Genomic DNA, 23,604 nt, shown 5'->3' with positions numbered 1-23,604 from the left:
GCTACTTGCATGTTTCATCACTATTTAGTGTAATCTGTTTGAAGTAGGCAGTGCCTAGGAGGGAAGATAAAGCACAATTGAATGTTGATGGTTGAATAAGAGTGCATAATATTAATTTTGTTCATGCAAAGCTATTGCTTTCTGGACAATACTAGATGCCTTAACAACTTTCACATGTGAGGAAACTTTGAGTTAAACTTTGGAATCTACTACCCAATACCTCTATTAATGAATGGAGAGAAACTTGTTTACAAAGTGTGAAAGCTCCTGGTGTTTTGTTCTACAGCCCCCTCAGGACATATACTTAGCATGGATTATGGTATGAATGAATTGGTAGCAAGTTTTTCATTACTTTCGATCTGTCTGTCAGCATTAACCAGCTTATACTGAGCAGACTACTGGAGATCAATAAACCAATGGAGAGTTGCCCGTGGAACTGTAAAATCAGAAGAATAAAAATAATTATGTCCACATGTATTCCCCTGGATTTGGGAGGTATGTGTCATTTCCTACACACAGAGGTAATCAGGATCCAGCTCTGACTGCTGGGGGTTGAGAATTTATTTTCAGTGGTGAGAAGCACTGAGAAGTGATAAGTAAAGTATCAAATGATCACAGAATCATAGCATGGTTTGGGTTGGAAAGGACCGTAAAGACCATCTAGTTCCAACCCCCCTGCCATGGGCAGGGACACCTTCCCCCAGCCCAGGTTGCTCCCAGCCCCGTCCAGCCTGGCCTGGAACCCTTCCAGGGAGGGGGCAGCCACAGCTGCTCTGGGCACCCTGGGCCAGCGCCTCACCCCCCGCACAGGGAAGAATTTCTTCCTTACATCTAATTTAAATCTTCCCTCTTTCAGTTTTAAGCCGTTACCCCTCATCCTATCCCATCTTTCCTGTAGCCCTCTTTAAGCACTGGAAGGCTGCTCCAAGGTCTCCCTGGAGTCTTCTCCAGGCTGAACAACCCAGATCTCTGCCTGTCCTCACAGGGAAGGATACTTTGGTTAAGATTTTGCCATGGTTACTATTTTGATATAGCTTGTTTCCTGCCTGTAGTTCAGTAGTCTTTTCTGGTATGGTAGAAACTAACAATCACTAATATACAGTACAATGCCATAGAGAGTTTCAAAGCAGTTAGGAAGACTTCATGACATTATATATTTTGTTGCTATCAGCCATTATTCTATCATCTGCATTTCCTTTGTTCTTATTTCCACCATCTGTCTGAGAAGAACCTGTTTTTTACGTCAGCTGAATTCCCTTTAAGTTGCTTCTTTTCTGGCTTAATCTACATCATTAGAGTGGGCATTTGGTTAAAAATATGTAGTACAGTAGCAGCTCCCACTGAGAAACACCTGTGCCTAAGCAGCCCTAGAGAGAGAAATAAAACACATGTTTTTGAAGGTTGCCTTTGAAAATTCTTATCTTCTCATCTCTGAAGAAATTTAAAAGAAAAAAAAAAAAGCCTTGTTGATTAACAGTATCAAGTGCTGAGGAGGGCTTTCTTGTAAACCATTTAGTTCTAATTCTGGCATAATTAAAAAAAAATCCATAAAAAGAATTCTCTTAGGAGTAGTCTAATAGAGTAAAAAATCTCAAATTCAACCTGGATTTTAATAGATTTGTTTCCTTGTTTATATATATCAGCCTTACCAAATGAGAAGTTGAAACTGTCTGCTTTAAGTTTGCCAGAAAATAATTGTGTGTTACGTGATACAAAGGGTCTTTTGCTTTTTGTATGTCTCTTTTGGGCTGGAAAATGCAAGGAAACATTTCTGAAAATTAAACCAGTCATGAATGAGGAGTTGGTGAACTAGGTGTGGCAAATTAACAATTTTGTCTTATAGTAATATTAGGCATTTAAACAATACAATAAATTCATTACTGTTTTAAGAATCTAAAGGGAAGATGGTTTATTGACAGCAGAAAAAGCAGCATTAAAAAGCAGAGTAAGTGTACTTTTATTAAGCATATGAGTAAGGGTTAGTACATGACATACAGAATTCAAATGTGTTATTTGGCACTATTTGTCAGAGGTGTAAAAACAAAGGGCAGTTATTCAGGGGCTTTGCTGAGGCTTCAGGAAGTCTAAGAGCCTGTGGCAGACTCAAACTGCCAAAATACCTGACCTCGCTCAGTTCCTGGGAGGGGGATTCAGCCTCCCGTACCTCTTGTTTTTTAACAATCGATACCAATTCAGCCTTAGTGGGACTGAGACAGATCATATTTCAAGACACCAGAGACCGAATTTTGTTCAGGCAGTTAGGCAACAGGAAGACTTTTGTGACAGAATCTGGTGTAAAGTGTAAGTACATTTGAATATTGTAAGTGTAGTGAAGGAAGTTCAGTTAGAGTAATGTCTGATAATGACACTATGCAGTAAGACATTCAGATAACTCTGAGAATTGTGTCCAAAACAGGACTTGAGGTTTTTCTTTGTTATAATATTGGTAGGAAAGACAGGGAAGCTAGCAAATACTTCATCTTTTAAATCATTCATTTCTGGCATTTTTTCCCCTATGTTTCCTTTAGTTCCTGTTGTTCTATTAATTTTTCTTTTTTTTTTAAATCTTCTATTTCTCAACCCCTCCCTGTTCCTCTGTCCCCAGAGTGTTGGTAGTGCTTATGATGTTACTAAACTCTTCCAGGGGAATTTCTAAGCATGAACTCAAGATGTTCATTTAGTTCATTAAAGGACCTAATTTAATATTGCAAATGGAATTAGTTACAATATTTAGGCATACTTAAAATTTTGGCTTGACATGTAAAGCCTGCTGGTTCAAGCAAAATTTATGACAAAGATTAAAAAAGTAAGTCTTTCCTCTTACTGATTTGTAAGTAGGTGATCTGAAAATTGCTTGTTTGCTTGCTGTTTGGATTTGTTAGTTGCCATTGAAGTTAATGTGTGTATCTGAGGTCATCTAAGTAGCCCTGTGGTTTTTCAGAGGTAGCAGTGAACTGAGAAACAAGCTGATCTTGCTGGGGTTTGAAGGTTTGGAAGTCTTACCCTGTGGTGTAGGGTCTGGCTCAGGCAGGGGTGAGATACACAGCACCTCTACAGCTGCTGCTGTGCCCTGGAGTTTTTACATACCTTCTCTCACACCGGAAACAACATTAAAAAATCAAAGCTTCCAGCAAGATATACAACAAGCTGGTATCTGGGAGAGCTGTGGCTGAGCAGTACCTTAAGTGGCTTTGCTGCAAAGAGCTCTGCAGAGACAGTGGAAGAGGCAATCTTAATTTTTTTGTTCATTCATGTTTTTTTTTATTCACCATACTTAATGGTGCTGAGAATTTTAATTGACCCAGATTTTGCTCGTTATCTTTTAAGATCAAGCTGATAATTTCACCAATGTGACTATTCCAGAACATTATGCAATCTGCGTGCGGTTGTCTGCTGTGTCGAGTCTGTGCTGTTAGCAGACTGTTGGATTATACTTTTTTATCCTTTTTTCATCTCTTCAGTACAGCTGTAATAAAACAATAACTGAAGGTTTCTCTTTGTGTTCTGTTACTGTATGTGATTAGATCAAATTTCAGAAGATCCTCTTCTGGTCCCTGCTTATCTTCTTCCAGTCCTTGATCTTTGGGCATCTTTTTCTTACTTACTACAACTTCATCTGTTTTTCCTTTGTTTCGTTCTTGTTTCCATCTTCTGCTAGTGCCATTTTTCAGTTACGTGGAGAGATTTGGTTTTAATCTTTTGGTTGGTTGGTTGTGCAGCCAGCTTCCTTTGTATGCCACTTTGATCATCCTTTATATGCATAAAACCAGGAGCCATATGTGCAGTCATGCAGATTTTGAAAGAGCCCTCTGTGAGGTTTGAGCTGTAAGTGGGGCCACTGGGTGCTTTGTTCTCCAGCAGTTCCCTGCCTACATCAATGGATTCCACTGCACAACCATCCGCAGTACAGAGAGCAACAGGTGGGTTGCAAAAGCAATGAGAAACTTTATAATTTAATGCCTAGGAACTTATTTTTACATTCCTCTTTCAGATAAGTATTTTTGCTGTGGAGAGTCACAAAGGCAAAATCTAAATAAAATCATTCAGGACCTTATTGAAGGAAAAAGAGTGCTACACTATCAGTTAAACTAGGACCTGTATCTTCTAATAAACTCTTCCAAACTCCCTTTGTTCTTTAATTAGAAAAGTCCACATGATCAATTAGCAGAAGGATCAGTACTGTTCAGATGTTTAACTTACCCTTTTTTATGGTTGAATTTTACATGTTTTCAAGCAATTGTGTTTTTGCCTCCCAAAAATAAATAATTAAAGCAAAATTTTGCCCCTTGGAACAATATGAATAGAAACAAGATTAAGAAAAATATTAATTTAGAAGTGGTTTGGGCTGTAGAAACATTTATTTCCTGTTGTGTATTGCTCTTTCTCAAAGGGCGTTTGTGCTTGTTTTCTTTTCTGCAAAGATGAACAGGCGAGTGGAAAACAGATTTGATTTTCTTTGCTTTAACACTGGCTTTAGGAACAGGAAAGTTGAAATGCTGTTAAAATTCCCCCAGATCTTTGAGGCTGCACAATATTTTCTTGACTATGAAAAAAGAATTAAAATTTCACCCAAATAATTGTTCATTTTGTATTAAAAGTACCCGGAAGCCTACCCAGTGGTCTGGTGCTCTGAGCAACATGTGAGTTGTGAGACTGGAGCTCTTGTCTCGCAAGAGCAGGGCATTTCAATTGGAGATGTGGTGACAGTCTTCACGCTGGAGACTGGTGGAGTCATGGGAGTTTAGTCAAAGTATCTTGAAGTCTTCATACAACATTTGGGTAATCTTGGGGAGACTAGTTAGTGTAAGGGGACAGATTATTTTCATGAACAATTTATGCACCAAAGGGTTCCTTTCAGTGAGAGTTTTCCTTGCAGCTCCCCTATGAATTCTGCTTCAAGCTGTTGCCCTCCTAATGGAGCGATGTCCAGCACACCCAGCTTGGAAAAGGGATGCGAAGTCCTCTGGCCATTCAATCTCCACATGAGTGGTATGTGCCTGGGACTGGCTGGTGGTGCACGCTTTGTTGCTGGTAAAAATGTGACGTGCACTTGTGGTCCTGGCGGCATGTTGGATTGCAGCAAATCAAACCCTGGACCTTCTCTGTGTGTGCCATGCCGGACAGTGATGTAGAGGCATCTTGACAGACGTGGCTGCACGTCCAGACTCTGCACACAGTCAGTCTCACGGCACTTCTGTCTGCACTGGCCACTGTCTTTTCTCTCTGGTGCCTGAGCAGAAGGTAAGAAATTAGAAAGGGCAGCAACACATTTCTGATGCACTGAGAAGAATCAGATTCCTCTGAGCTTGGTCCCCCTGCCTTCCTCCCACACTCTGTTTCCTCCCAAACTAACCAACCACACCAACAGCCCTGGACTAGAGAGTGAGCAAGGAAGCGGTGGTCTTTGATCTAAGGTGCTGTTGGCATCGCCTGGAGCTAACACCCTGCCCAACTCGCTGTCCAGGGCATGGGAAAGTCCCAATGCTCCAGGGATCCAAATCCAGAAAGTACTTTGCTCGGCCTATTGTGGTGAGGGAGAGGAGGGTAAATGTTTCACTTGGTGTACCAGATTTTTATCCTGCCTCTGAAAGCTATTTTGTTCTTGGCATGAGCTCTTCCAGTGCTTGTGAGAAGCCTTGGGCTGGCTTTTCTGAGTGTGACAGAGTCATGTAACTCTACCACAGATGAGATTCAAGGAGTCTGCTCCATCAGCAGAGCTAAAGCAGCTAAAATGAGACTAAGGCACGTTTTGCCTGGGCATACCTCATACCGTGAGGTTGATGCATCTTGCTTCAGACAGAGGAAGCTTGTGAGAAAAGGTTTAAAAAGATAGGGGTGGAAAAGGAAGAACTGAGGGTTATCCAGCTACTGATTTTTGCTCATCACCCAAGCTGTGCCCATTTTCCTAGATGTATACTTTCTGCAAATATGTAACAGAACATGTAAGTGTTGCTAATTGTTTTCTATTTAAAACACAATTTATGATCAGTTACCTTGAATGAAAGCTGGTTTCATTGGCTGACTTATTTTTGTATTAAATGACTCTGGGAGATATAAGTTGAGAGAAATCAATCTTTAGCCCTTTTATAATTGCTCTAAGTTATTAATGAGTTCTCCGTTACTTGTCTAAACTTGTCACCTGGCTCTACTTCTGAAACCTTCCTTGTGTTGTAGTTTTATGGCATTCAAAATATTATGGTTTTCCTGTGACAAACTGTGCTAGCAGAAGCCTGATAGCAGAAGTATGATACAACAATTTTCTCTTTTTTTGAAGCTTACTTGTTAAATGTGTCCTGTGAAGCAAACTGTGGTGAGAAGCACTTGTGTATTGTTTGGATATTACCTGGGTAGTGAGATCCTGATCACTTGTGGTAATTGCCTTCTTTCGTAACTCTTGCAAGGGGAATAGAGAATTCAGCCTCTTGAACGCAGTTCAGTGTGATCATACTGTTATCTAAATTAGTCTTTCTTAGAGATGGTGACACTGTCCCCTTCCTGTCTGAAATGATATCACTGTATTTGACAAATATATATTAAAAAATACATGAATACATATATGCACACATGAATATATATGTTGAATGTTTACTCATATAATTCTGTTGACAGACATCATATTTCATTAAGAGGGTTAATTCATAGACCAGTATATAATGTAAGGAGTAGTACAGAGCTATGCAATCCTAATTAAAAATTTTATAAATGCAAGCTCTTATTGTTTACCTGAGTATTACAGCCAAAACTGAAGCACAGCTTTTGAGATTGCTATTTGACTGTAGGCCACAGCAGGAAGGTGAGGTTGAGTGGTGCAAAAAAATCAACAGTGATAAATAACAATTAGAAAAGGAAGCATTTCAGAATACGATTTGAGAAAACCTGTTTGAGGAAACAAATGAAACAAATGTCTGGTGGCTATTTACTCTTGGCCCTGCTTTCATGTGCGGTTGTAGGCTAGCTAAGGAAATGAATGATGGTGAAGGTGGAAAGGCTACAAGGCAAGGAGATTACTGCCGTTTAAGAAGGCAGATGATAAAGAAGGAAGGAAAAAACAAGAATTCAAGCTGGAGAAGTATATGGACAGTAAAACTGGCAAATCACAGAATAACATGCACCTCAAGCAGCAGTGGTTGGAAATGGGAAAATAGGAAGCATGTTGTGGTGCAATTATGATGATGAAGACAAGAGTGAGGCTTTGTTGTCTTGTAGGACTGACTAGCACCTTGAGGAAAGAAGAAATTGAACAGGAGGGGAGGGATCATAGATTGTGATTGCAAAAATCCATGCAGAAACCCTGGTGAGAGAGGAGGAACAGCTGTGATCAATGGAAGAGGCAGTCCTGGAGGGAGCCGGAGTGTGTACAAGGGCACCTGCATATGAAGAAAAGTAGGACTGGAAGTAGCAAAAGAGCCAGAGATCCTGAGAACGTGATTCAAAACTTCCAGGCTGCAATAAGGGCTGGAAGCTCCCTGGGGATTGGGGGCTGCAGGGACACCCCACGGGGCTGGCAGCCCCAGACATCGGGCACCTCCCTGGGGATCCGGCTGAGTCTGGGGTGGGACAGTACATCAGTCTGTAGGTGGGAGGGGGTCGGGATCAGACACAGCCTTGTGATGGCAGGGCCGTGGTGATGTGCGTTGCTACAGTCTTGTCAGAGAGCAAAATGGGGAAGGCAAGGTGTGTTATTTGTGGTTGTAAAGATTTTGCTGAATACATGAAGTCAATGAAGTGTCATAAATATCCATAGGTTTTGTTATGCTGTTGTACTTGTTGATGTATACTGCTGTCTTCAAGTATTGTTTAAAAGTGTTAAGAATGTGTAAAAAGTTAGAAATGTGAGATAAAAATATAGTGATAGGATTTGTAGCTTCAGGAGCCATATATTGATCTTGCTCACCTTATTTATCAAAAGCTATTTCCTACCATTGCATATGATGCATAAAGGTTCAGCAATATAGGAAGAGGAAATAGTTTTCTGCTTAGTATTTAGGGTTTTATTTGGTAAATAATAATATTTCACAATTACAATAAAATGTGATGCACATCATCAAGAAATAAGGAGATTATTTGCACTTTAGTATTAAATGTTAGTCTTATTCTGTAATCATCGCATTAATACATGTCCCAAAATGCTCTTGCTCTAGAAAATTTCCCTAAATGTGGTGCTTGGAAGCTGGTCATGAATTTACATGCAGTGTGAAATTGAAGATATTCCTTTGGGCATAATTTTACTCAGAAATTTTCTAACATCATTAATAATGTATAAGTGTAACAGGCTTACATTAAAAGCAAGCCATAGTCTGGGTCACTTCTAATCTGCACAATAATTCCTACATGGCAATTAGTATTACAATAAGTATGTAAAAATTGGGGGGGGAGGGAAAGAATATACATGTACTGAAATTTTGGAGGCTAGATAACCTTTTGACTGATGACATGACCGAGTTCAATTCAAGTTGCTAACTCTGGCATGGTGTTAAAAATTGGGTTTCTGTACTAAAGCTCACATTATTGCTCTAAGAGGAGAAGAAGGGGTAATGGATATTAGATAGTGGAAAACTGTAAGAAAAAAGTCTTACTTTAGACAAAGCTGGTTTAGGTAATTGTGATTGCTCACCATTGCAGATGTGACTGTCTCTCTGGGTCACTTTGGGCAACTTCTACTGTGTATGAACAGACTCTGTAAGCAGGACATGCATCTGAAGAGATTGCAAAACAATTGTCGGTTAGCAAGCATAAAAGACAGGATTTAATATCCTCCTAGACTACCATTGGTATGCATCCTGTCCCAAACAGGACACCTGAAGAGTCTTTGCTGGCCAGGCAGCTGTGAATGAGGTGGAGGAGGACCACCCTTCTCTGTTCCTTGAAACGGGTCTTCATTGCTGCTGGGTTGCTGTCTGCCACCTGCTTGCTTTTCCTTTTCAGGATTTGATGCTTTTCCATGTTGGTGTTTCTCCTCTTGAACCCTTAAGCTGCTAACAAACCCAGCATCATCAATCCTACCTTCATTTGCGGTTTTACCTTTCTGATCTTGCATGGCCATGCCCTGTGTGTTCTCCGAGGTCTTTCTTGTAGCTTGGCCGTTTCTTTAGAAGTAAGCCTGAGGTGAGGTGACACTGCTGTGCTGTGTCAGAGCTAGACTTTGAGCCACAGCAAACTGGACCACCCAGAGGCATTTCACACAGCAGAAGCATTAAATGCTGATGTCACATTATCAGACCTCAAACGAGGAACTTAATTAAGATGAATTATTGTTGAAATTTTAAGTGTCACGGTTGGTGATTTGGGAGCCTCATACAGCTTTTTTTTTTTTTTTTTAATAATTTGCAAAAATTTATTTTAATGCTGAACATTTGCTTTATGGCAGTTCTTCTGTTATAACTATTTCAGGTGTTAATAATATGTTATGAGAAATGCAGTTTAAATAGGCAGCAAACACCACTCCTGGCCTTAAATACCCATTTCACATCTCTGGCAAACCTTTCAGAAGATTTTCTGAATACACAGCCTGCAATTGTTCTTTCTTCTGTTCTAGGTAATGGGCCCTGTCATGACCGAAGTTGTGTTTACAACGAGAGCAACATAGTAGATGGAGTTTACTGCCTCCCAATAGCACATTGGATTGAAATCTCTGGACATACTGATGAGATGAAACATACAACTGACTTCTATTTTAATATTGCAGGACATCAGGCTATCCATTACTCCAGGTAAAAGAAAAGTGCAGAGCTTGGTTGGTGTCAAGTATTCAAACAGAAAATCTGTACTGACGTAGTGTCAAAAAACTTTGAAGTGGTCAATGGTAATATGCACGTAACAACAGAGTTTAACAAAGATTCAGCACCTCTTTGCGATTAAATGTCACTTTTGACAATAAAAAGGAGAGATTCTGAGTTCAAGGATACCTTCAGCCTGTGCAGGTGTGTTAAGTTGCATCACATCTGAAAATGAGTAGTAGTAATTTATGGATAAATTTATGAGGAACCGACATTTTCAAATACTTGTCCACATACACATGTAAATATGCACGCATGCATATACATATGCATGTATGTGTTTGGTTTGGGATTATTTTGCTGAATAACATCTCCTGGGAGACAAAAAGAATATATTCCAACACCAGAACTTCAGGGCATCACATTATTGCTCATGTGAAGCAGCAACTGCCACTAGTGACAACTGTTATAGATTACTTTGGTGCATGCATTAAAAAAAAATACTAACACTTTGACAAGTCTCAAAATGTTTGTACGTCCGTGATCACTTGAGTACACTGCCTCACCAGTGAAGCTTCCTGGCCTGAATTAGGAGACAGTAGATCTTAAAGAAAAGAGGGCACTCACCCTTTAGGTCTGCAAATAAATCACAGGCTATATTTAGAGCAGCAGCTGCAGAACTGGTTAACAAAGCAGCACTGAGGAATTTGGGACCATTTGTAACTTTTTCCCCATCTTCAGTCATGGATGTGGCAGCAAGCAAGGTTGTTGATTGATAACGGTTGCATGAATGCTGGCATCTGTGCTGTGCCACATGCAGCTGGTGTTGGTTACAGAGCAGTTAGTGATCCCAAAGGGATATGTAGTTTTTTAAGAAATCAAACCACCTCGTACTTTCACTAGGTCTTAGCACTGCTTTGTGTGAATTTCTGCAGATTACAGTTTTAGCTACACCAGCCTCACTGTCTTGTCTCCTCTTTCTACTCTTTTGACTCCACCCTCCCATAGGTTGGGAAGCGGAATTGTTTTCGGAGTTGCAGTGTATGAAGGAAAAATTTCCCTCTCTTGGTATCTTTTTGGAATAGTACAGATTTGTAAACACTGTTAGGCATGTGTAAGTATTCGTGTGGCTCAGTACCTTTTCCCTGAGACCCCTTCAAGCTATATAATATGCGTGACAGACTATACTGTTATCTGTATCTTAAGCATCTGTTTCCAACAGCCTATCAGAGAAAAGATCTTGTTTATTCCAAAGCACAGACTTGTCAATCCCAAATAATCTTTGCTTGGCAGAGGAAGTTTGTGAGAAAGAAAAGCTGTCAGAAAGCGAGTAAGTACCAAAGGCTAACTTATCTTCCTTTCCAGAGGCAACAGTGATCCATTTAATACTGCCTTATCTGCATGACTGTATGTTTCCAAGATTAGGTAAAAAGCTGCAGATTCCACTAAAGAATATTTTAAGAAAATTTTCTGAGTTGTGTAGTCTTTTCCAGATAAGGATCTGCTCCTACGTTCTCCTTTCACATACACATATCTTCATTGCAAGGCAACCTTATATGTACATCTTCAGTAATTCTTATCTCATTTCTTTGAGCTATATTAAGTAAGCATACCCCATAACAGTCCTGTTGCATAATTATTTTTAATACTTTGAAGATATGCAGCCTTAAATGACTTTAATTATTAACAGTTGGGGGCAGATTCACCATTCTGCTGGTTATAACAAAGCAGCCCCAAAATACTGGCTAATTAAGATTTTCTTTTGGCAGAGCAGCTGAAGTGAGCTGATGAAAATGCCTGTATTTTGTAATGGACTTGTTGATTCAGAAGAGTACTATGGAGATTAATATCACCAAAAAGAAAAAAAAAACCACACACACACACACAAATAACTCTCTCAAAATAGAAGCAAAGAGCTAGTCCCTCTGCCTGTATAGTTAGAGCTCAGTGTATGATCGGGTTGTAGTTATCCAGCTAAGGTTACGTTTTCCACGCTGTAACAGAGGCAGCAGTACTACAGGGAGCTTTATGAGCACAAATTCTGAGTCCTGTCACCAGCTGTAGGATCTTTACAGAACGGTGATGGCTTGAAAGAAGTGATTTATCAATGAAAACTTATGACATGAGCCCCTTTTTGACATTGCTCCACTTAGTAGGATTGCTATGCACGAATTAGCTGGAAAGGAAAGCTTATCTCTGACAAAATGGCCTCCTGTATGAGCCCTGGGACCGGTTTTACTTGTCATCTGTCTAATCACAACAATTAGAAAGAGTTGATCTGAGCTTCACTACCACCTTGCTGCTTCATGAAACATACGTTTCAACTTTTAAATGAGCTGCAGCAGGATGAGAAGAACCTGCTTCCTGCTGTGGCCAAAAATAATTCTGAATAACTCCGAGGCTGATGGCAATGCTCTGAGCAATCAAGTTTTTCTTATTAGGTATAGATGAATTTTCTTGTAAATCAGTGAATTTATATTTAAACATATTTAGAGAACTCACTTTGTGTTGGTCATTCAGGTTGGAGAGGATATGATGTATTTTTTAAGCATAGCAGGATTTGAATTAATTATTTTAACATGTGAAATGGAGCTTGCCCACAGCTACAGAGTCATGACTGATACCTCCGTGGCATTAGTGTTCACTTGTTTTGGACATGTAATGACACATCTCATCGAAATCTGATTCAGGAAAAAATAACAGTCCCTTTCTCTTTTGTGTTAGATATTACTGCAGTAAGAAGCCTTCAAATTGCAGGAGAGTTCACTTAGGACACAGTAATTTTCCAAAGAAAATTAGAGTTATTGTAATGTTTGCTGGGGCAAGATGACTTCAGAAAATTTGTAAATCTAGGGCATGTTAGCTCTGTTTCAGTTTCATCTGTGAAAGGTGGAACTTCCTAATTCATAGGTATTATACCTTATTATTTATATAAAAACCTCTGCAATTCTCAGAAGAAAGGCATTGCATAAGAGCAATAGAAGGAGTGACACCTGAAATTACAAAATCCTTAAGTAATATGTTGGAGTCAATGATGCCTGATGGCAGAATTAGGTGCTATGAGAATGAATATCACTGAGAGGAAAAGCCATCTAGTTCGTTTTCTGTTTTCAGACTGATTTTAGTTTACCGAATCCACCCCTGGTAAGTAGTGAGTTCCCATAGTTTTTGCCAACTGATTTGAAAATGATGTATGACTAGCACCTCTCCATTTTAGGACATACACTTGAATGCTATCTATGGTGTCTAATTTTTAATGATATGTGCTCAAATTTACTGTCTTCATAACTGTACTTTTATTCATTGTGTGTACATTTTGTGGGTCATATCTCCTAAATGTGATGAAGAAAAATATTTTTTACATGTCTTGCATGTAAAAGGCAGCTAAACTGGATTCTGTAAGTGAATTCCTCAGACAACAATGATAGCTCATCTCTAACTTAAGTACTGTTATGGCTGCTAAACATTTTAGGGGAAAATACACAATAAGCTTTAAATGTAAAAGAATGTAATGGAGGAGTCACTACATGAGAGTAGCCGTGGGCCCTGACATCAATTTTTTGAGGTACAGTTTTTATACCAGCTTTTTTTGCACTTAAGTATTAAGGCCGTTAAGTATCAATATTAATAATGTTTATGGAGCAGGTGGAATGTTCCTGTAACTGGATATAATCCAAGAAATTGTGAAGTTGACGAATGTGTTGCTATCATTAGTGTTGATGTCCCTATTTTTTTCTGTAAGACAAAATAAAGCAAAAGATAAAAAGAGAATAAACCCTTGTGCTTAGAAATACTATTTTTGTTTGTTTGTTTCCTGATGGTTGGAAATTAAACTTTATTTATGATGTACTCTTTACAAATGCTTTGTAGCTTGTTGGTAAAACAGTTTCCTTTAACACTGCCATAGTAATGTGGGTTGTAACCTAAGTTAAGTGTTAAGTTGGGAAGATCAGGTGAGTCAAATAGTATGTGCTCCTGATTTGTACTAAAATCTTAATGTAGATAGTTGAGTGGATGAGGAATGTCGCAGGGCAAAATCCAGATGCTTCTTGAGGCACTAAAGCAGCATTTTGCTGATGAGCACTGTATCCTTTTGTTTGTAGTAATTCTCCTGTGAACAAAATGACCACTTACTTCATTGACATGCATCTTTAATTGGGGTGGAAAACAAGAAGCTGGTTGAGTATTTTCGCATGAGATTCACCAGAGAAGGAAAATAATGTAACTTTTGTTAATTTATGTGTGTCATATGAGGTGCAGTTTTTGCTATTTGAATGTTAGAACTCTGCTGGGATTGATGAATGTAAATATATACTTATATACACTTATATAAGATATCTGTGGTAGGACTCATCCTGAGATTATGACGACTGAATTTGTATGTCTGTATACAGCAATTCAACTCACTGGTGACTAGGTGTCTACTTTAGAGTGAATTGAAGAATTGAATTAGTCTCCAAAGTTCACTGATGATGCTGATGAGATCTCTGTTGATTTATAATGAGACATTAAATGTCCTGTCTGGTTGCTTGAATGTTGATGTCTAGTGTCATTTGAGATGCTCTAGAGATTCCTGTCTGGCCTCCAACTGCTTCACTACAGGAACATGGTTTCTTATAACTCGTTGGCCATATCTGTGAGCCCCTTCCAGATGTTCCAGATGCTATAGGACATCTCAGGTGTCTGTGGGAAGCAGTACTTAGGCAATGCATTGAGTATTGCTGTGCCTGAAGACACCTGTTTATAGATAAGCAGGGCTAGGTGACTTCATCTTCATCTTGTATCCCATCCCTAGCCTGCATTAATGAATAACGTGCATCTCAGTTCAAATATGAAGTTAGAATTACCTTTGAATTCTAACCACTAGAAAAAATGCAAGAGTGCTTTTATTTATTTTTACTTTTTAACTTCCCTTCTGACTTACTAGTTCTAATTAATTTACGAAATGAGATACTCTTCTAAGTGTAATTCTAAAGTAATTTTTTTATTACTGAATTATTAAAAAAAGATTTAAAGTGGAAGCTGTCACCAAAAAAAACCCAAAACTCTAGAGTGCAGTGACCTATGCTACCGTAGTAGAAAGCTGAACTGTTACTTTATGCCTACATTATGAATTAAGAGAAGAGGTGATGATGTCTACAGAGATTAACATAATTAACATTAAAAACTGAGAGCTAGCTGTCCCCTGTGCCTAAGGAATATTTGTGGTAACAGTTTTAGAGAAAAGAATAAGAAATAATGAGCTCCAGAACAAAAGTTTTCGTTTGTATTATAATAAAATAATCCTGAGTAAAAATACTAAACATCAATGGGAATTTGATCTTTGATTTCAGTATTTGGAGCTCTAACTGTAGAGTTAGCTGGCCATTTTATACATTAAATAATGAAAATATTCTAAGCCACATTTTGTGACGTTTATCCCATAAACTAGGACATTTGACCACCCATTTGAATTTTATTAGACTGAGCTATAGTTTTAACTAGTCTAAAGGAGATCCATTGTTTACATACCAATGGGAACCATCTTTTGTAGAATGGTTTAAATATGAATTCTATTTTTTTGTCATTTGTATATCTCAATTTTTTTTCCTATATGACCCTCAACTGGAGCTGTGAAATGCTTTTACTAGTCTCTGCTGTGAAGAAAATGGGTTTCAAATCAGTGTAAGAAGTGACTTCTAAGCATTTTTATTTAATTTATTGGAAATTAAGAGGGAGTGTGAGGAAACAGAAGTAAGACCAAGAAGGCAAATATATTATGAGGTCAGAATTTTATCCATTTTTAAAGTCCTTATTTGTTTACATTTATTTAATTTGGATGTATCTCTGTATTGGGTAAGAAATGCTTTTTTCTTCCACATTTATTGCCTATCCGAACAAAAAGTTTCTCCTTTCATGAACTTCCCATCTGTGCTCTCCCTAACAACGGCTAAAAACTTGAAAACTGATTCTGCTTTTCCAAGTTTTGTGATTTTTGCATGGGCAGGATGGCACCTGGCTGGGATAACCTAACCCAGGCTATTGGAGAGTGAGCTACAAATCCCAGTCCCATGAACTGTGCACAGGAATACAGTTAGGATGTGCCAGCGGTGTGGGCAAAACTGTGGTACCTGTATAACACTGTGGATGAACAGGATCGAGGGAACTCACTTTTCACATTTAGTTTTTCTGAGTATTAGCAAATAGCTGTTGTCAGCACATCCCTGATTCCCTTGCCGTGACCTACCACCTGGGCACTTGAAAGGGGCTTGAAATGGATACTCCTATGTTTCAGCTACTCCTTTCTAATCACGTTTCTTGTGAGTGCCATAGTAACAAGAAAAACCTGGCATTTAAACAGGTGATATAAATTTTGCCAGAGGAAAAAGTGGTGGAGCTGTTAAATTAAAGTTTTTTGCATAACTGTCATCAGTGTTTGAATTCCCAGTATTACTTCTACGTACAGTGACTGGTGTGTTAGATCTGATGAATGGCTACTAGCCAACATGCTGCCAGTTTGTGTACTGTAGTGGCTGAGGGACACAAAATACTGTATACACCGGGATGACACTGTTGAAGTAATGGCTGATGAATGCTAAATTATCTCTGTAAATATGATAAAACTAGGGGAGGGAATGATTTTGACAACAAGCAAGACTGAAAACTAGCAGACTTGTGAACTATTAATATTTTTATGTCAGCAGTTTTTCAAATGGCAGGCATTATTAATATTCACCAGCTTATCTGAGTGGTTTCTCCCCTTTCTATAAAACCACAATTTATGTTGTCAGCATTATTAATAAATTAATAATTTTGAACTGTTCATATATATAGTCTAAACAGCATGGCATTTATAAGTGATTTATTGTGGAATTCTACGTTGTAGAGCAATTAGAGTAATTGTTGGTAGCCAATAAGGGCAAAGGACACCGATACGTGGATTTCACTTTTGATGAAAACTAATGTATTTCTAATGAAATACAGAATATTTTCACAGTTCAGAAATTACTGAGTCTCCCAGAGCAATGCCTAGCACCTATCTGTACTAGAAAGAAATTACTTCCATGGCACCTTCTTTAGGCCTTTTTTGCCTTTGTTATACTGGAAAGCAGGGCTGTGAAGTTCTTTCCCTTCCTTATCCCTGCAAAGAATGATGAAGGAAATCTTTTGGATGTTACACATCTGAAAAAGCTTTTTTTTTCCCTGAATCACAGTCTAAATCCTACTCAGACGTAATGTCATGGCCTTTCAACCTGCCCTGTGGCTCAGCCAAGAAGAACCAGTTGCCTTCCATAAACCCTGATGGCTAGGGAAATGGTATGGATATGAAATAGCTCCTTGATAGTGTTGCTAAAACCCCTAGACTGTAATGCCCCCTAAGCAAAATAAAACTTTTGAAGCAACGAAGCTCTTAACATACTTCCATCTCAGGAGTTAATATAGTTTTGTCTGTCACAGGGCTGGGCTTCTCTCTATGTGTGCATGGCAGCAGGAGGAGGAATGGGACCACAGCAAGATTCCTGGTACTCCTGACACCACGTTGGCACAAAGCTCCGCAGGGTGGCAATTATTGAATGTGTCATTCCTCTGGAAACCAAATAATTTATACATATAAATCATACACATGAAGTACATTGAGCATGGCTCAATTTGGCAATTTAAAAAAAATTTTGGAACTCATTTTAAAAGCCTGGTAGGACATGAATAGCTGAGTTGGACTGAGTGTTGTGAGATGTCAGAGGGAAAGAGAGCTGCAAAGGCTGGCTGCTGCTCCATGGAAGCAACTGGCTTTCATTCACATACCAGGAGCTGGTGGCCTGCAAGGTGCTTTAGAAGAAAACCTGAAATGAGGGTTCACCTCAAAAGAGCCAGTATTTTAACCAAGTAATTTCTAAACAGGGAGCGGACAACAGGGTACAACAAGCTGAAGGGGAGCTTAGCATGTTGTCTGGGTAGTCTTGTGAGTTTTATCTGGACTTTTTTTCTGGATTTTTCTTTATCATTCTGCCATTCATATGTGGCATTTGGAATTGGTATTTGACTTAGAATTATTTATTTAGAGGAGTGATTGTTTAGGAATGAGCATTTCATTAATAAAATGGCAGAAAGCAGAAAATGGCTGTTGATGGCAAGATGAACGCCTTTCAACAGCTGGCTGGTAATGGGTAATATTTGCTTAAAACCACTGTTGCTCTTTAAAATTGATCTTTTCATAGGTGTGTCACTGCATAAAATGATCTCCTTACTTCTTAAGAAAAATTTACAGTTCTGTGTTGTTCTGGGAGTAGAAACCAGAGGAAGACTGGGAACCCTCCATGAAAATCCTTGAGAAGTAAACATACTTATTTGTTCTGGTTTTCTCTGTGGGATATAACAGGCAAATGTTGATAGTCTAGTAGAAATTTTACATGGGGTATCACTGTTAGGGAGAAAAGCTATTGTTACTTCTAATTTCTCTTTCTGTTTTACTGTGCCTCCCTGTCCCTTGTCTGTATTTTTTCTGGAGGTCTCCAGCCCTTTTTCCTGCCTCTTTACTCTTTAACATTCAGGCTGTCAGTGAGGGCATAAAGTTCTGTCTCCATTGGAAAGCAATTTGCTGGTGTTGCTGGCTGTGAACAAAATTGACTGAGATTGTGAAATCCTGGGTAATTTAGCTCACAGCCAGGACGACAGGGAAGGCGCAGCATCTCTCTTTCACCAAAGATGTTCCAGTTGTCTCTCAGATATTTATTTCCTCTTAGATTTTACATGAATTTAGCAGGTACCCGATAATCACTGGCATTTCTTAATATAGTTTATCTAAAGATAGCAGAAGCTCTTTTTCAAAAGCAGAGATTGTGTACTCAACCTTATTGCTATTTAGTTTACCAGGAGGGAGCAAATTCAGGTATTTGGTTGTTATTAGAAGAATTTCACTAAGAGAACTCCATAATATGAAACCAGTAAAACTGTTGAACCGGGGACTTGTGTTTGCAGTGTAGACCCACTCTGCCTACCTTTCCTGTGGTTCTCAGCAGGCACGACTCCCAGGGCAGGTTAGTCCAGCCAGCCTGCAGCTGGCTCTTGCAGAAAAAAAAAGCCTCAAAATGAGAGAGTTTTCAGTCCCCAAATGTGAAAGGTGACACCATCAGATAGTTTATTGCCACCAGCTGGTTTGGTGTTTGCTCAGTGTATACTGTATTTCTGAAACAGGTAACCCATAAATCACAATAATCTGAAATAAACAAGCACGTAGTTGTTTCAACTCAAATGAAATTGGGAAAGTGTAAAAGATACTTTATTTAAAACAGTAGCAAGCTGAAGCTATAAAGTTATGAATTCTACCTCTATCTTCAATAATTTGTATAAAAGCTGAGAGATATAAATGCAAGTTTTCATACTTAAATGCTCTAGATATTTACAAGATAATTTTAAAAAAGCTCTTCCATATAAAAATATGGAGAATCCTATTTAAAGGATAAAAGATGATTTATTAGAAAGGAAACTTGAAGGTAGCTCTTATGTCTTTCAGATTTCTCTCAGAAACGTAAGTCTTTTATTTCCCAAGTGTAGATAGAGATTATTAAATTGCTGCTGTATTTTCCCATATATAATTTTATCTCTACGAGAAGAAACAAAAAACCAAAGAAATGAACTGTGTGTGTCTTCCCAGGGAACATATTAAGAGCCTGAACTGAAAATCTCTTGTTCCCTCTGTTAAGACTTGTGCTTTAGGAGATTTAATTTCAGGGAGTCAGGTACATAATCCCTGAAATTGTTCAGAAGTTTAATGTATGTCCTCTTGTAAATTGTGATGAAAACTGAGTCAAATGTCATAGACACTGCCAAGTTGTAAGACATATGGATTTCCTCTTTGTTGGTTCAATAGACACCATGGTTTGTAAGTTTGAATGAAATGTCTTTTTTCCTTGTTGTGAAAATACCTAATATTAGAAAAGATGATTTTAAATGTGCAAGAAGAGGAAAAATACAGATTTCAGTTTTAATACAGAGACAAGAAAATGTAGACTATAGGTAGAATCAGTAATGAAGTAGAATCTTGCTTGCTTGCTTTCTTTCCTTCAACCTAGTTACCTACCTATATAAAGTAACTGAGTGGAGAGCAGCAGGAATAGGATGGTAGAATTCATGCAGAAAGTCCATTTATCAGCTGTGGGCCAGCAGCAAGACTCTCCATGGTTCCGTCTTTCAGTTCAGGGACTGGCTGCTAGGCACTAGTATGTATCTGTGGATGCTGGTGGGCTTCTAGAGACTTTTTTTTTCAAATTTCATTTTTAGTTTATCTAGCTCCTCCAGGACTGCTTTTTCAAAACACATCAGAACAGTTATATCCAATACCTTCGCTTTCCCAAGATGATGATCTGATAAGGAGGATATGCAGCTTCCCTAACAAAATAATTTCTTTAGTGTTCTTTCTGCAGTCCAGCTGCAAGCTTGAAGGGTTGGCCATGTGCAGACCATTCCTAAACACAGCATTAACTACTGCTTTCACTGCAGAAGACTGAATTGCTCAGCTTCCTGTAATACTGAGTTGCTTCCATCTGGTGAGATGAAAGGAGAAAAAAGCTTCTCAAATGTACTTGTGGTCTAGGTTATAAGGCTATCCAGTATGAGTAATGTTTTACAAATTTACAAAGTCAAGCTTCAGCCAAGAATGTAAAAACACTAACATAAACTTTAGTAACAGTAGATCACTGTAATACATTTGTTCAAGTGCCTGCAATTTCAGTTTCAAGCAGGTGAAACGATATTACTAGGAAAAGAAAGAAATCTGAAAAAAAAAAAAAAAAAGAAGCAGTTAAAAGTAAACAACCCTTGGTAATTCTTGTCAGTCTTTGGGCTCCAATAAAAGCTGCAGCATTGCTCATTCGTTAATTTAACTCAAATGACTTTTTTCTCTTTTGACATGCAAGACTTCTTCAAGAGATCCCACTACACTTTGCAATTTTGTGTTAAGAAGACTTACACAGGTCCTTCTGGGCCTTCTCAGTATCTCTGTTACAGTCTCAGCCTCAACCTTCGAGGTTGGCAACTCATCCACCAGGGTTATTAATTTTATGCTTATAACCTAGTAACCAAGTATGTTAGCTAAAATGAAGTTTTCTGACAATTTTATTATGGTAGTACTATGCAGCTGTTGTCCCTTTGATTTGAGTTTGTTGTGGGAACACATTATTTTAGATATTTATGTAGCTGACCGTGGTGATGCATTGATTCAGTTTTTCTCAGTATTTCTGGCAAGTTGTCTCCCAGCCTGTGATACTCTAGAATGTGTCCATCCCTCTTTAAAATTAAGTAATTCAGGTTTAGAAATTCTGGATAAGTATCTTAACTGGAATGAACACAGATACAAAGACCGTCAACACTGTTGTATTTGAACGGTACAACAAGGGATGGATGTGCTTCTTCCTCTGATGTTTCAGTTCTGATGGGGTTCCAGCATTTTGTATGTGTGCATATGCTGTCATGTGGATCACAAGGTCACCCTGCAATAAACTGTGCTTTGCAATTATGTAATTTTCATGAATGTGTACTTGTTTCTGAAGCATTGGAAAGCATTTCCATTGGATCTGAAATGCTGCATTTTGAACAGTGGATTTATCTTTTATTATTTTCTCAGTCTAGATTTCTAAGCAGCTGCTAATAAATGAACTCTGAAAGAAGACAAGATCTATTTTTACCAATGATTCCCGAAATTTCTCGAGCACTAACTTGAAGTATATCTGTAGCGGTTTAAATCAATTTTGTTAAGATGCTTTAACTTAAAGGTGCCAACAGTGGCATCATTCCCATTGCTGAGCATTAATGTTAGAAATTCTCATTCCTAATGCCAAGAGATTCATGGCTCATTACGATCTGGCTTAGTTTAGCAGCTGTTGTTCTTGTATTTCCGAGTATTTGTTCTAATTCAAAACAAATGGGAACGTTGGCAACCTAACGGAGACATATGTAGGAAGTAACCATTGGCAACCATGGTTGCATGAGGCAAGATTCTATAATTGGAGCATTTAAGTATTAATCCTCACAAGCCAATGGAAGAGTCTTTTCCAGGTTGTTCAATACAAGCTTTGGAATCCGATTCTCTTCTCAGGCTGTATTTCTAAATTGGCACATAATTTGCTTCAGATAATGTTTATACAAGTTAGAGTACGAAATGAGTCATTCCCTACAAAGACAAATCCAGCTTTCTGCTGCATGCAGTGTGCTCCTTAAGCACCAGTAGAAACCTTGTGTCTATGTTTGAAAATAAAATCTGATGAAGTCCTGTAAGTCTAGATCTGGACACCCTGTCCTACAAGGCATTGGTGTGCTTATGAATGATTGCTTTCTTATCTTCACAGTAGAAATATGTAGTGAAGTATGACATATTTCACTTTGAATACAGGGAGGATAAAATTTTATCTTCCACAATTTAGTTTTGACCATGTACATAGTCTTGTGTGACCAAGTTATTTTAGATCATATCTAGAGTAGAGATAAAATAGATTATAAAAAAAAAGTATAAAATATAAATTCATTGGCTTTGAACTTTTTAATGGAATGAGGTGAATGAGAGGGGAGAAGAGTTCATAGTGTGGTTTTCTCCCTGTGTAGATTCAAATGTACTGCAAGTTTAACAAGAGCAATTCCACTGCATTTATTGGAGCTTGCACACTTATCCTAGAGACAAAATTAGATAAATTTGATCTGTTGATGTGTCAGAAGAACAAAGATGATTTACAATCCCTTTTGTATTTCCATTTCTCAAGGAGGGACAAGTCTGAAACATGTTTTAGTCCTGGCATGGAAGAGATCAGCTGCCTTTGCCTGGTTTATCTCATCTATCAGTAACTGACCTTTGAGGTAATGGCACAATCCCTGTTAATGGGGATACACTGCCTGTTTTGTGTTGCCATCTTCATAGGAACTTTGTGGTCAGGGGATATCCCACAAAAAGAATCCCTAAGGTTTCTTGTTAGGAGAACTTTACATCCTCTTTACATCATGGGAGGAATGGGAATAGCAAATTTGGTTTTGCAAACCCATTTAAAATACAAAATGATGTAACAGACTTTTTTGTTTTTTAAGTCAGGAGCTCCCTCACAGAAGATACGCCTTCATCACAAACCACTGTGAAAAGCAGAGATACGTGAGCTGACTTGGAATGAATGAGGGCATTTTCTGCAGACTGTGAAGCTTTTATGACCAAAATAAATGGGCTTGCAAGGAACTCTGTGCTATCATAGCTTGACTACTTCTGGTGTCTGAGATAGACAGCGTAGTTAAATGAAGACTGAGAAAGAGGTTGTATTTCTATTTGTAAAAGACATTCAGGAATTAGTACAAAGGAGGAAGAGGAATTCTTGAAGTTGAACCTACTTTAAGATCAAATGGGTATTAATTGCTTCTGAATGAATTTAGAGTGTAAATTACAGCAAGGTTTATGACATCAAAAGAATGATGACTGAATTCTGGCATGATCTTTCAAAGAGGGCAAGGAGGAGAAGGAACCTAAATTATTTCAAGATAGAGCTTGATGAATTAACATAGCTAGTGATCCCAGAGATGGAAATTAAAGTTTGTGATTATACTATCATAGATCATAGGCTCAAAGAGACCTCAAAAAGAATCCAGTCCATCCACTTGCTCCAACTTAGTCTCAGTTACATTTAAATCATTACAGGTTTATGCAGCCTGATCTTAAATATGATCTCATCTCAGTTATGAGACTCTACAGTCCTGTTACTTTTCTATTGAACTACCTCACTATTCTTACCATTAAAGACCTTTCATAATCTCATCTTAAGTCTCCCTAGTCCAATTTAAATTAATTTATTCTTGTCCTTTCCACAGCAGACTTGGAGAACAAATTAGTATCTTGCCCCTTTATAGCTATGTCTTGTATGTTTGGAAACTCCTATCCTTTTTC

General features: G+C 38.4%; 1 protein-coding gene across 1 annotated transcript in view; it reads left to right on the top strand.

The window, feature by feature from the left end:
• EPM2A (EPM2A glucan phosphatase, laforin) overlaps positions 1 to 23,604 on the top strand; it is a 41,127-nt gene that overhangs the window by 4,624 nt on the left and 12,899 nt on the right. The window contains exon 2 of the mRNA XM_033011639.2: positions 9,536 to 9,710. Within this exon, the coding sequence (XP_032867530.2) occupies positions 9,536 to 9,710 (175 nt within the window). The remainder of the gene's footprint in view (positions 1 to 9,535; positions 9,711 to 23,604) is intronic.

Source organism: Tyto alba, unplaced genomic scaffold, assembly GCF_018691265.1.
Source record: "Tyto alba isolate M040663 unplaced genomic scaffold, T.alba_DEE_v4.0 Super-Scaffold_22, whole genome shotgun sequence".
NCBI lineage: Eukaryota > Metazoa > Chordata > Aves > Strigiformes > Tytonidae > Tyto > Tyto alba.
Note: the sequence above shows the minus strand (reverse complement) of the source record. Positions and strands in the feature narration are given on the sequence as shown.